This window comes from Culex pipiens, chromosome 3 (genome assembly GCF_016801865.2).
Source record: "Culex pipiens pallens isolate TS chromosome 3, TS_CPP_V2, whole genome shotgun sequence".
Lineage (NCBI taxonomy): Eukaryota > Metazoa > Arthropoda > Insecta > Diptera > Culicidae > Culex > Culex pipiens.
In genome coordinates this window covers 29,741,404-29,756,419 of record NC_068939.1, presented here as the reverse complement: position 1 = coordinate 29,756,419, position 15,016 = coordinate 29,741,404, and the positions used below count along the sequence as shown (strand labels likewise).

The 15,016-nt window shown below is 44.2% G+C and overlaps 1 protein-coding gene across 1 annotated transcript in view; it reads left to right on the top strand.

Moving 5' to 3' along the window:
* The window catches only part of LOC120425815 (titin-like), a 36,038-nt gene extending 24,145 nt beyond the window's left edge, over window positions 1-11,893 (top strand). The window contains 8 exon segments of the mRNA XM_052709369.1: window positions 45-74; window positions 4,698-4,790; window positions 4,852-7,632; window positions 7,696-7,837; window positions 7,896-9,223; window positions 10,142-10,419; window positions 10,517-10,853; window positions 10,917-11,893. Coding sequence (XP_052565329.1) covers window positions 45-74; window positions 4,698-4,790; window positions 4,852-7,632; window positions 7,696-7,837; window positions 7,896-9,223; window positions 10,142-10,419; window positions 10,517-10,853; window positions 10,917-11,101 — 5,174 coding nt within the window. The 3' untranslated portion in view covers window positions 11,102-11,893.
* The last annotated feature ends 3,123 nt before the right edge of the window (window positions 11,894-15,016 follow it).

Sequence of the window (15,016 nt, the reverse complement as noted above, 5' to 3'; positions counted from 1 at the left end):
CTTTCGTTTTGTTCCATCCGAAAATTATCTTTCAATTCCCACAGAAACTGCTTCACTGAAGATTGTTCGAGAAGGTAATGGTTGTATTTTTGACAACGTAACATATTATTCATTAACACCTAAACTCCCATCCATAAAAATATCCCGCGGACTACCAAGCAAGCGAAAAAAGGTGGAACTCCAACTTTGAACAGCTATATCTCGGCTCCCTGTGGACGGATTTTCGATATCTAAACAGCAAAAGATGCGGACAGATCTCTAGATAATGTTGCTTTTTTGAAAAGTCAAAAATAGAGGCGTTTACCCTAAGTTATTCCCGAAACCATAGGAGCAACTTTTTTTCAGCCCTCTTTTTACTACATGTTTTACATGCAGTTATAAATATTCAATGATAATCTATGTCAAATCCATGCCAGAATGATAGATAATGCTCATTTATTATACTCAAGACCATTTTCGGTCCAATGTGGCCACTTTGGAACCGGTCCCAGGTACTCCGGTGAAACCCGGATTACACTATATTGTGGAGCATTTTCGGGAATATTTTGGTCAAGGCAACATGCATATCACAGTTCATCATTTTCAAAATCAAGCTCATTGGTGATACCCAAGTCCATTTTTGGACCAATCTGGCCACTTTGAAACCGGTCCCGGGGTCTCCGGTAAAACCCAGAATATGGCAAATTACGGGATTATTGGAGGACAATTTTTGACAGGGCAATATGGATGTCAAAGATCATTATTTGCAAAATCAAGCTCATCCATGAACCCCAAAACCACTTTTGGACCAATCTGGCCACTTTGTGACCGATTCTCGGTACTCCGGTGAAACCCAGAATATGGCAAATTACGGGATTATTTCTGAATAATTCATGAAATGGCAATATGGATGTCAAAGATTATCATTTGCAAAATCAAGCTCATCCATGATCCTCAAGACCACTTTTGGACCAATCTGGCCACTTTGGGATCGGTTCCCGGTACTCCGGTGAAACCCGGAATAAGGCAAATTACGGGATTATTTCTGAATAATTTTTGACAAGGCAATATGGATGCAAAAGACCATCATTTGCAAAATCAAGCTCATCCATGAACCCCAAAACCACGTTTGGACCAATCTGGCCACTTTAGGACCGGTTCCCGGTGCTCCGGTGAAACCCGGAATATGGCAAATTACGGGATTATTTCTGAATAATTTTTGACAAGGCAATATCAATGTCAAAGATTATCATTTGCAAAATCAAGCTCATCCATGAAATCCCAAAACCACTTTTGGACATATCTGGCCACTTTTGGACCGGTCCCCGGTACTCCGGTGAAACCCGGAATATGGCAAATTACGGTATTTTTCCGAATTATTATTGACAGGGCAGTATGGATGTCAAAGTTCATCATGTTCAAAATTTAGCTCATCCATGATCCTCAAACCCTCTTTTGGACTGATCTGGCCACTTTGGGACCGATTCCCGGTACTCCGGTGGAACCCGGAATAAGACAAATTACGGGATTATTTCGGAATAATTTTTGACAAGGCAATATGGATGTCAAAGATTATCATTTGCAAAATCAAGCTCATCCATGATCCCCAAAACCACTTTTGGACCAATCTGGCCACTTTGGGACCGATTCCCGGTACTCCGGTGAAACCCGGAATAAGGCAAATTACGGGATTATTTCTGAATAATTTTTGACAAGGCAATATGGATGCAAAAGACCATCATTTGCAAAATCAAGCTCATCCATGAACCCCAAAACCACGTTTGGACCAATCTGGCCACTTTAGGACCGGTTCCCGGTGCTCCGGTGAAACCCGGAATATGGCAAATTACGGGATTATTTCTGAATAATTTTTGACAAGGCAATATCAATGTCAAAGATTATCATTTGCAAAATCAAGCTCATCCATGAAATCCCAAAACCACTTTTGGACATATCTGGCCACTTTTGGACCGGTCCCCGGTACTCCGGTGAAACCCGGAATATGGCAAATTACGGTATTTTTCCGAATTATTATTGACAGGGCAGTATGGATGTCAAAGTTCATCATGTTCAAAATTTAGCTCATCCATGATCCTCAAACCCTCTTTTGGACTGATCTGGCCACTTTGGGACCGATTCCCGGTACTCCGGTGGAACCCGGAATAAGACAAATTACGGGATTATTTCGGAATAATTTTTGACAAGGCAATATGGATGTCAAAGATTATCATTTGCAAAATCAAGCTCATCCATGATCCTCAAAACCACTTTTGGACCAATCTGGCCACTTTGGGACCGATTCTCGGTACCCGGTGAAACCCGGAATATGGCAAATTACGGGATTATTGGAGGACAATTTTTGACAGGGCAATATGGATGTCAAAGATCATCATTTGCAAAATCAAGCTTATCCATGATCCCCAAGACCGATTTTGGACTGAACAGGCCACTTTGGGACCGATTCCCGGTACGCCGGTGAAACCCGGAATATGGCAAATTACTAGCCAATGTGGATGTCAAAATGAAATATGATGAACTTGTTTCACAAGAGTACCAGGAACCGGTCCCAAAGTGGCCAGATATGTCCAAAAGTGGTTTTGGGGATCGTGGATGAGCTTGATTTTGCAAATTATGGTCTTTTGCATCCATATTGCCTTGTCAAAAATTATTCAGAAATAATCCCGTAATTTGTCTTATTCCGGGTTTCACCGGAGTACCAGGAACCGATCCCAAAGTGGCCAGATTGGTCCAAAAGTGGTTTTGGGATTTCATGGATGAGCTTGATTTTGCAAATGATAATCTTTGACATCCATATTCCCTTGTCAAAAATTATTCAGAAATAATCCCGTAATTTGCCTTATTCCGGGTTTCACCGGAGTACCGGGAACCGGTCCCAAAGTGGCCAAATCGGTCCAAAAGAGGGTTTGGGTATCATGGATGAGCTAAATTTTGAACATGATGAACTTTGACATCCATATTGCCCTGTCTATAATAATTCGGAAAAATCCCGTAATTTGCCATATTCCGGGTTTCACCGGCGTACCGGGAATCGGTCCCAAAGTGGCCTGATTAGTCCAAAAGCGGTCTTGGGGATCATGGATAAGCTTGATTTTGCAAATGATGATCTTTGACATCCATATTGCCCTGTCAAAAATTGTCCTCCAATAATCCCATAATTTGCCATATTCCGGGTTTCACCGGAGTACCGGGAACCGATCCCAAAGTGGCCAGATTGGTCCAAAAGTGGTTTTGAGGATCATGGATGAGCTTGATTTTGCAAATGATAATCTTTGACATTGATATTGCCATTTCAAGAATTATTCAGAAATAATCCCGTAATTTGCCATAGTCCGGGTTTCACCGGAGTACCGGGAACCGGTCCCAAAGTGGCCAGATTGGTCCAAAAGTGGTTTTGAGGATCATGGATGAGCTTGATTTTGCAAATGATAATCTTTGACATTGATATTGTCATTTCAATAATTATTCAGAAATAATCCCGTAATTTGCCATATTCCGGGTTTCACCGGAGCACCGGGAACCGGTCCTAAAGTGGCCAGATTGGTCCAAACGTGGTTTTGGGGTTCATGGATGAGCTTGATTTTGCAAATGATGGTCTTTTACATCCATATTGCCTTGTCAACAATTTTTCAGAAACAATCCCGTAATTTGCCATAGTCCGGGTTTCACAGGAGTACCGGGAACCGGTCCCAAAGTGGCCAGATTGGTCCAAAAGAGGTTTTGGGGATCATGGATGAGCTTGATTTTGCAAATGATGGTCTTTGACATCCATATTGCCTTGTCAAAAATTATTCAGAAATAATCCCGTAATTTGCCTTATTCCGGGTTTCACCGGAGTACCGGGAACCGATCCCAAAGTGGCCAGATTGGTCCAAAAGTGGTTTTGAGGATCATGGATGAGCTTGATTTTGCAAATGATAATCTTTGACATTGATATTGCCATTTCAAGAATTATTCAGAAATAATCCCGTAATTTGCCATATTCCGGGTTTCACCGGAGTACCGGGAACCGGTCCCAAAGTGGCCAGATTGGTCCAAAAGTGGTTTTGGGGTTCATGGATGAGCTTGATTTTGCAAATAATGATCTTTGACATCCATATTGCCCTGTCAAAAATTGTCCTCCAATAATCCCGTAATTTGCCATATTCTGGATTTTACCGGAGACCCCGGGACCGGTTTCAAAGTGGCCAGATTGGTCCAAAAATGGACTTGGGTATCACCAATGAGCTTGATTTTGAAAATGATGAACTGTGATATGCATGTTGCCTTGACCAAAATATTCCCGAAAATGCTCCACAATATAGCGCAATCCGGGTTTCACCGGAGTACCTGGGACCGGTTCCAAAGTGGCCACATTGGACCGAAAATGGTCTTGAGTATAATAAATGAGCATTATCTATCATTCTGGCATGGATTTGACATAGATTATCATTGAATATTTATAACTGCATGTAAAACATGTAGTAAAAAGAGGGCTGAAAAAAAGTTGCTCCTATGGTTTCGGGAATAACTTAGGGTAAACGCCTCTATTTTTGACTTTTCAAAAAAGCAACATTATCTAGAGATCTGTCCGCATCTTTTGCTGTTTAGATATCGAAAATCCGTCCACAGGGAGCCGAGATATAGCTGTTCAAAGTTGGAGTTCCACCTTTTCCTCGAGCATGGGAGTTTAGGTGTTAAAAACGTTTTATTTTTTACAGAAGAGGCAATCGAGATGTACTGTATTCAGTCGGTTGAAGCAGAAAACGAAGAAGCGCTTCATATGGTTGAAGGTGAAAAGGTGTACGTTATTGGTAAGCATCGGGTTCGTTTAGATGTTGGCCATAGTTATTTATCCTGTTTGTTTATCAACAGATCGTACCAACTCCGAGTGGTGGTTCGTGAAGCGATCCTGGAGCGAGGAACGCGGATTCGTTCGTCGTGAGTTGCTCATGGACGCCGTCACCTATCCGCAGTACGTACAGAAGACCTTGAACGAAAAGATCGACAAGCTGCCCGTTTTCGAGAAGCCCGGACCGAGCGAGAAGCCACAAGCTCCGAAAATCATCGAAAAGCTTCAGCCCATCGGCACTCAGGATGGTTACACGGTTCAGTTCGAATGTAAGGTCGAAGGATATCCGAGACCGCAGATCACCTGGTTCCGACAGACTGCCGTGATCAAGACCTCACAGGACTTCCAGATTTACTACGATGACGACAACGTAGCTACGCTGATCATTCGTGAAGTGTTCCCAGAGGACGCTGGCACGTTCACATGTGTGGCTAAGAACATTGCCGGATTTGCAGCCAGCACTACCGAATTGACGGTTGATTCGCTCACTTCGGATCACGGTTCCGAGGTGGCAACGCTGTCCAGAAAGAGTATGTCCCGCGAATCTTCGTTGGCCGATATTCTAGAAGGTATCCCACCGACCTTCTCTCGTAAACCCAAGGCACAGTATGTTGACGCTGGATCGGATGTTTTGTTGGAATGTCGTCTTGTCGCTATTCCCGAACCCGATATCCAGTGGTTCTACAATGGAACCGAAATCAAGAGCAAAGATAACATGCAAGTTGTGGTTGAGTCCGATATGCACATGTATTGTACCGTGGTTCACATCCAAGGAATTGAGAAACAACAAGAAGGTTCATACCAGGTGATTGCTCGCAATCGTGAGGGTGAATCAGCATTGGACATTACCGTAAAGGTGAAGACCGGCGTGGACGAGCCACCACAAATTTTGGAACCACTCAAGAGTATGAGCATTCGTCAAGGTGAAACGGTCATGCTGACAACGCAGATCGTCGGTAATCCTACGCCCGAAGTTCAGTGGTACAAGAATGGAAAAGCACTCACAACTCCCACGCAGGTCGACAAGAACATGTATACGGTCACACTGCTTTCTCCAACTCACGAAAACGCTGGTGAATACACGGTCAAGGCAAAGAACGCCGCCGGTACTGTTGAAACAACTGCATCCCTCACAGTGGACGAATCCAACCTAGGAAATCCGCAGGCTCCACTGTTTTTGGAACGATTCGAAGAACAGAGTGTTACTCAAGGTGGCATCATCAAACTGCCAGCTAAGGTTTCAGGAAATCCCGTGCCGGAGATTTTGTGGCTGCGTAACAACAACACACTGCTGCCCTCGAAGAAGATCAAACAGGCATACGATGGCAAGAACATTGAGCTTACCATTACGAATGCCGACTCCGAGCAGGACACCGGAAACTACAAGTGTATCGCTTCCAACACGGTTGGCAAGGCTTCACACGGAGCTCGCGTAACCGTTGAAGTCGATAAGGTCACGTTCGTGAAGAAGCTGAAGAAGACGGTCACCGTTGAGGAGAGCAAGCCGGTCACGCTTGAGTGTGAAACATCGCATACGGTTTCCACCAAATGGTTCCACAACGGAAAGGAAATGAGCGGAATGGATCATCGTGTGATCGTTCAGGAAGGAAAGGTCCACAAGTTGGTCATCAAGAATCCAACGATCAAGGACACCGGTGTGTACAAGTGCACCGTGAAGGATCAGACAACGGAATGCAGCCTGACCGTTCTTGAAGCCAAGCCAGAATTCTTGCGCAAATTGGAAGACGTGGAAACCAAGGAAAAGCAGAACGCCGTACTTGAGGTTGAAATTTCTTCGGAAACTGCCGATGTCACATGGTACAAGGAGGGCAAGAAGATTGTAGAACAGAAGGGCAAGTACGAATTCAGCAAGAAGGGTAAAACTCGTAGCTTGTTTGTGCGCAGTACTTCGGTGCACGATGAAGGTGAATACACTTGCACTCTGGCTGATCAAGAATGTACTGCTGAGGTGGTGGTCATTGAACTCCCACCAGAAATTATTACTCCATTGAAGGATGTAACCGTTGCACGTGGAGAGAATGCCGTCTTCGAGATCGAACTAACGAAAGGAGACGCTTTGGTCCGTTGGTACAGAAATGAAACGGAGCTCTCGTTCAACGGTCATTACCAGTTGACCATCGATGGTAAACGACAAACTCTTAAGATTAACAAAACTGTCGATGATGATTCCGGTGTATACAAATGCGTTGTCGGCGATCAGCTGGCCACGGCTCGTCTAACTGTTGAAAAGCCACTGGTTGACTTCGTCAAGCGTCTACCGGAGGTAACGATCGCTACCAAAGAAACCGATGCGGTGTTTATCGTTGAGTTGTCTGAGTCTGCCGAAGTGAAATGGTTCAAGAACAACAAGCAGATTAAGGCATCCAGCAAGTACGAGCTGATCAGCGAGCAGAACGTCCGAAAACTGGTTGTGAAAAACGCTACCGAAGATGATGAGGAGGAGTACACGTGCACGATCGCCAACGTCAAGACTTCGTCGAAATTGAAGGTCGAGATCATCAAGGTGGCCCCGACCATCTTCGACGATACCCGTACGTACACGATCCGCAAGGAAGAGGACGTCACGTTCAACGTAAAGTTCAACGCCACACCGAAGCCCGAAGCCGAGTGGTACGTCAACGAGAAGCTGATTATTCCGTCGCCCCGGTACGTGTCCAAGGTGGGTGAAGAGACCGCCAGCTTGACCATCCGAAAGGTTGTCGAAAGCGACGCGGGAGAATACACCGTTCGGCTGGCGAACGAGTGCGGCGATGCGAGCGCGTCCTTCACGCTGATTGTCAAGAGTGAGTATGGGTGAGGGATTGTGGCTTTGAACGGGGGTTTGAGTAAGGTTTATTGCATTACAGAACAACCAGCTGCACCAGAAGCTCCGGAAGCTACTCGAATCACCGACGACTCGATCACGCTGTTCTGGAAGTCACCTGAGGATAATGGAAACAGTACAATCACCGAATACATTCTGGAGTATCAAGAAAAGAGCAAGAAGAAGTAAGATTGTAGCTGTAGGTACGCTTGCAACAGAATACTGACATTATTTTCATTACAGATGGACCGAGATTACCAACATCACCGAGACAACTACGACAGTCACGAAGCTAACGAAGAATTCCGAATACACATTCCGGGTAACTGCTGTCAACGAAATTGGCAAGGGACCGGCATCGCCGAATTCACCATACTACAAGATTGCCGCTCCCATCCAGAAGGAAGCTCCGGTCGTCAGTGAGCATCTGAAGGACGTTTCCATTGGTTTGGATCAGACGATCACGCTGACCTGCGTCGTCAACGGGGTACCAACTCCTGAAGTGACGTGGTATCGCAACGGAACGGTGCTGAAGGAGCGCACTATTACGTACGAGAATGGCGCTGCCAAGTACGTCGTTAAGAAAACTACTACTGAGACGAGTGGTACTTACGTGTGTAAGGCTACGAACGAAGTCGGAAGTGTAGAGAGCAGCTGCCGTGTGGTGATCGAGGAGAAGCCTACAATTACCGTCGATAAGAAGCTGATTGTGCAGAAGTTGCGTGTCGGTGACGAGTACACTGTAGTTGCGAACATCACCGGATTCCCTGTGCCGGATATTCTGTGGTATCGCGAGGATGAAATCATTGCTTCTACTGCTGAACATCGCATCGAAACTACGACGAGCACTTCGACTATCAAGTTTGCGTCGCTGGATCGTACAGATAGTGGAAAATACATTGTCGAAGCGGTGAATTCCGCCGGATCAACCAGTGTGGAATTGCAGCTGAAGGTGATCGACAAACCAAGCAAACCGGAAGGACCGATCGTCGTGAAGGAGCTTAGTCCGGAGGCAGTTGTGATCGAGTGGAAACCACCGGCGGACGATGGTGGTCTGGAGATTTCCCAGTACTCGATCGAGAAATGTGACGATACTAATAAGAACGCTTGGATTAAGGTTGCCGATGTGCAGAGGAACATCAAGTCGTACTGCATCCAGAAGTTGCTCGACTCAACCCAGTATCACTTCCGTGTGATCGCTCAGAACCCGATCGGTTGTTCGGAGCCACTGGAGAGTGCTACTATTACCGTGCAGGCCGTGATGGAACCTCCATCGCCTCCGCGAGGCCCGATCGAGACTTCGGGAATGACAAGCACGTCGTTCGAACTCATGTGGCAGCCGTCGGAGAACAATGGAGGCAGCAAGATCACCGAGTACATCGTTGAGTTCAAGGAATCGAAGAAGAAGGTTTGGAAGGTCATTGGAACCACCAACGGTAACGAGACCTCACTGCTGATCGAGAACCTGACGGCAAACCGTGCTTACGACTTTAAGATTTACGCCAAGAACAAAATCGGAACAAGCGAGGCGTTGCAGACGGAAGAGTCGATCGTTGCCGGAAGAGAAATCAGTAAGTTTCACATCCGGTGTATGCTACGTGTCGCTAACTTGCTTCTGTCCTGTGCTGAACTAACCCTTGTCGATGTCGATATCTACTTAACCCTCTACAACCTAACCCCGCCTCTAGACGGGCTTCGATCTAAAAAATCGCCAAAAATCAATTTTCCAACCGATTTTTGATCTTTAAAAAGCATTGGAAAGAAGAACTCTTAAAATTTTAGAAAAATTCAGGGTTGGAAGTTTAACTTGTTTTATGTGACTTTGCCAATGTTTTTAAAAATGTCATTTTTTTAGGGGTCAACTTTGGCTGTGTTTTTTAGTAACATTTTCTATATTTTCATTAAAAAGAAGTATGCAGTAATTTTTGTAGTGTCCCAGACTATGCCTCTACGCATTTTTTTGCAATTTAAATGATGATGGTGCCATTCTATAGCAAAAAATGTGAAAAACATGCAAAAAATTGAAAAAGTGACTGCAAAAACGTGAAAAAATTAGATAGGCAAAATGTAATTATATTAGGTGGTAGAATAAGCCAAATACTACCAAAAACAAACATAAACTAAACAAGATAAATGCAAATTAAAATACTAAAAATGAAACAAGAAAAACATAAAACAAGAGAAGTAAAGTTTTTCGTAGAACAAAAGTTGCTCAAAATGACCTCCTGAACACGGGAAAAATAAGTATTTTCGAAAAAAAAATTTGGGCAGTAGAGGGTTAACACATACAATCACACTATGCAGTTAACACTCACTATTCTATCTCTCTGCACTATACTCAACTGTCCGACCCTCGGGCAGATCTTAACGTTTCCGACTTTCCAACTTTAAACTAGCAGCCCTGCGCGCGCGCTGTAGATTGTAAAACGTGTCACAAACTCACCTAAATGTAAACTCACAACACCGTATTCCCACCTCCACACTACTAGCACCACCCTCAGCGCCACGTAACCTGCGTATCGTCAACGTGACCAGCAAGAGCGTCAAACTCGAGTGGGAGCAGCCGGAAACGAACGGCGGCTCGGAGGTGACCGGTTACGTGGTCGAAAAACGGCTCACCACTGCCCAGCAGTGGACCAAGATTAAAACACTGGACGCCAACTGTCTCAGTTACAGCGTCGACAACCTGAAGGAAAAGTCTGAACTCGTGTTCCGGGTATTCGCCGAGAACGCGATCGGCCTGAGTTCGCCCGCGACCTCAGACACCGTTACACTGAAAACACATGCCAGTAAGATTCTCGATGTTCCACATAGTTGTTTCTGCTGTATTTTTTGTAGCTTGACCGTGCGAGCGCGGAGCGGAGTACTGATTGCGTGTTTGCGTTTCTTTCACAGCGGTACCATCGCCACCCACGGGACCCCTGGAGGTGCGTTACCTGGGTCCCAACATCAACATTGTCGAGTGGGGTATTCCGGAATCCGATGGTGGTGCACCGTTGGAGGGCTACAGTATCGTCATCCGCAACGTTAAGAAGACCATGTGGATGGAGGTTGGCCACGTGGCCGCCGACTGCCAGTCGTTCAACATCAAGGATCTGGCCGAGGAAGAGGAGTATCTGATCCGAATTCTGGCCCACAACGAGGTCGGCGCCAGTGACCCGCTGGAGTCGGACGAGCCGTACAAGGTTCTGCCGGGAGGTGGTAAGTTGATGCTTATTCAGATATACGAACAACTCATTACTAACTATTTTGGTTCCATAACAGCCCCGGAGGATACCCACGACGAGACGACTCGCGACTTTTCGGAACCGACGGCGACCAACACCTCGTCTTGGCTGAGGGAACACAACATGACCGCGGACATCCACAGCTACGCCCGGCACAAGCTGCTCCGGCGCGGCGAGTACTTCTTCAAGCTGTGGTTCAACGCGAAGAACCTGTTCAAGTAAAACATCCCGCGCGAACAATTCCTAGAACTTCAACTAGCTCAAGAGTTTTTTTTTACTACGTAAATACAAGAGAAGAGAGACAGATGTGTATATCTAGCAGAAAACACGCCAATATTTTAGCCTAATAAGACGAATTTGTACAGAAAAAAAACACGGTTTGAAATTGTATGTAAATGTTACCCCCATAAATTTCAAGAATCGTCGCACTAAACCCACGCAATGCATACGACTACGATTTGTTTCATGTAACTGTGATACAGAAAGAGATTTTTAAAAATATGTAGAAAAATGTCGATGCCACGCAAGAGCAAGCATTGCAGTCACACAAAACACAACAACGAAAGAGTTTCACAAATCTACGACGAAGTTCGAGCGATTCCTCGGAAAAGCTCGACACCTTACACTAGAGTTCTGCTGAAGTTTCAGAGAACCAGCGAATTATTTATACTATGTTTAGTTAGTAATGTTACACTGTTGTTGTACGGAGAAAGGATGAAGAAAACACATGCAAGATTCGTAACAGTTTGGGATTCTGCGGAACGGATCTCTCCGGTCATCGATCGGTCGCAGGTCAACGAAGCTTTCCCGGGGGACAATAAAAATATAGGTGCGTATATTGATCCGTCCCGGGCCCGGCGCGATCGGCTTCCGGAGGGGACGACTGCTGGCAGAAAGTTCCCGCAATCTGAGAGTACTGTTTACGCCAAATTTTAATTTATTTGAACTATAGCCAAACGACTTTTTGTTTACCGTAGTGTGTTTTAAAGAAATAAATTGAATGCAAACAAAACATTTCTAAAGGACTGTGATATGATTCGAAATTCCATACTTGCTATTTATTAAAACACCGACCACTTGATTTAAAGAATGACTTGAAGAATGACTGACCGAGCCGAGTTTTATTGACCTAGAAAGGAGACATTACCCCATTCCTTTGCGAAGTTTATCCAATACCTACGTCATTCGATTTTTGTTGCTTGTAGTGTTGAACTTCCATGCAACAGGAAATTGTTGCGTTGCAGACCGCTTCCCTTACAAGGACGTGAACTTCAAGTATCTAAATGGGAATCGTCACGTAACACTTTTCGTTTTTCAGGATTGACACCGCATCAGAGATAGAGCCCTTAGGACAAAATTCTTTGTCAAAATTGACGAACCTTCCACTTACCTCACTAGACGCAATTACGTAGCGCCCGCTCCATCGCCCAACCTTTTCTGGTTCAAGTTCACGCCGCATCGCGCACGTGACAGGTGGCGCGTCGATCGGTCTGAAATCAACGAAAAAGTTATTACTCATTAGTACGATCGCATCTGCTCCGAAAATTAAGCTCTTCTTGGCTCATCTGCCCGAAAGCTCTCTCCGATTTCGTAGATCGCTCAGAAAGAGTTCACCCCAGAGTTCATCGCAATGAACTCTGCGCGGACGACCTAGCGGCAAAACAAACGTTGCATAAGTCGGTAAAACGAAATAACTATACTTGACAGCATGGCTCTGCGGCAATATGCACCGCGCAGAGAACGTGCAATACCGTCGCACAGACAAGTAGACAGTGACGTGATTTTTTTTTCTTTGAAAGAACGTGGAAATCTTTACAGTATAGTAGAAATTCGCGACAATGATTAATCTGTGCAGCGGTAATGCATCACATATCAAGCGAAAGAGTTGCATGACTCATTACAAGAGCAAATTGGGCTCGCCCTAAGAAGAGCAGGTGCATTATGAGTTGTGAGCAGCAGAGTAAGGAGTCGGACGACAACCAGCGACCACGCTTAGTGACCACGATGGCGGCGACGAACGCCTATTAGGTAACACATGTACTGTACTTGTTTTGCTTTTCAAAACTATAACTTTTATTTTCATCGCACAACTGAAGGCATACATGGGGTTCATGGTGATGATGCCAGAAGCCTAAGTGAACACGGTGTAAAAAAGAAGTCGTCAACCAAATGTACAAGAGAATGGTACAAGCAGAGCGTTCGAGACGTTTGCTATAGGGTAGAGCGCTCAGCTGTATTACGGCAGTCAACGGCGTGTTACAAATGACACATTACCCTACACTCCTTAAAAGTAATTCAGTGCGAGTAGGTTTGCGAGTAGTTCGACAAGCTGTTATTAATGTTGCACCCCTATATAACACCACAATAACGCTTGTTTTGGTTGGCCGGCGAAAGTGTTGAACCGGCCAGACAAGAATTACCGACAGTCTTCTAAGAGAGACACTTGTGTTGGTTTAGCTATAGTTGGCGGCTCTGGCATTTAAGAGCTGCAGTGAGGCAGAGAGCGTCCATCGAAATGAGGGCACAGCTTTGGGGTATTATTCAATGCTGCTTTTTGCGCATATCGAAGAATGCTTTGCAGTTCGATCATCTAATCAAAACATAGTCTGGAGTACAATGTTAATCTTTTTTGCGTGCCAAAAACATAAAACAATTAAGTATTCATAACTTATGGTTGTCAGATCTTCATTGCTAGTGGCCCATAGAAAGGTCTTTTAAATGCCATTACAGTCCAACTTCGATTATCCGAAGTTCGGAAGTTATGAGTTTCTGATCGACAAAGTTGAAGGTATTGCTTAAAAAATAGATTTTTGACTCATAAAATTATGGATTTGTTTTAGAAGACAAGAAATGTCATACCCAGAGAGCGGATAGTCCTTCCGAAAAGAATCGAGAGGAAAGTACTATTTTGCGAGACCTCTCGCGCTTATAACAACAACAAATCGTATTCATTAGTTCATTGAAACAGTTCATCTCATTAAGTGGCTTATATGGACAAATGAACGCCACTTAGTCGCCGAACCATGGTGGCCGATACGGCAAAGGCGCGGTTCAATATGCCGAAGGTCTTGGGTTCGAGTTCGAAAATGAACTCATGAGTAAAGTACTCTCGGAAATTTCGGGGTATTTCCTCTCCTTTCGTCCGTTCACAGTACCATTTTACTATCGAACCGTGCTCTTTCCTCTGGTATGCCGATGCCCAGTTCTGGATGCACCTTATGAGATGGCACAAGTTGGTAAAAAATAATTTGGCAGTGTTGCCATTTTTTCGAAAAAATCATATTTTTTATAAACGTTGAAAAAATGCCCAAAAAGTTGATTTAAAAAAATTGAAAATATTTTCATTAATAAGATCGGAAAATTCCAGGATAGTTTCATTTTTTGACATTGAAAATCAGACATATTTGCTGAATTATCGTCTCTTAAAAATATTAAGTTAATTTAATTATTCGTTTTCGTTTTCGTTTTACGGAGCAAGGTGGGGGACGCGGCCTCAAGTCAGTCCAAGTCCGGTTTCTTGTGGAAAAAAAGGGTAGTGGCCGAACTAGTATTGCATACAAAATGAACATCACCGGAAGATATAGGGGATCTGGAGGGGGAAGGTGAAAGAAAATTAGTGTAGGTGTGAGTAGTAAGAACTTGGATGACTTGAGCATTTACGGTAATCTAAATTTAACACTGAATGAAGAAAATCTGAAATTATGATTTAATCAAAAACTAATTTGAGATTTATACAAAGGGAACCTATGATGTATTTCAAATTTAAAGGAAATCAAATAAATTTACTGGAAAATGAAAGATGAGAACTAACTTGTCAAGGGCATTTTTTCTGGGCCCCGTCCTGTCGCGTCCGTCAGTAGTCTTGTCGTACATTGCAACTAACTTTAATTTAACTAATCATTTATGTCCAATTATTCATTTCAGGAAAACTAACTAACTTGAATCAACAACCTCAGCTTAACTGTCTGAAAGTAACTTGAATCTCAAATCCCCGAAATTTTAATTACAAAGCCAAACATTCCTTTACCTAGTTTTTAAACATGTCTTGCTGCTTCCAAAAACAATAAACATTAATGAAACGTTCATATTTTACAAGTTGAACACTCGTTGTTAAGACGATTATTTCGTGCGTTCCAT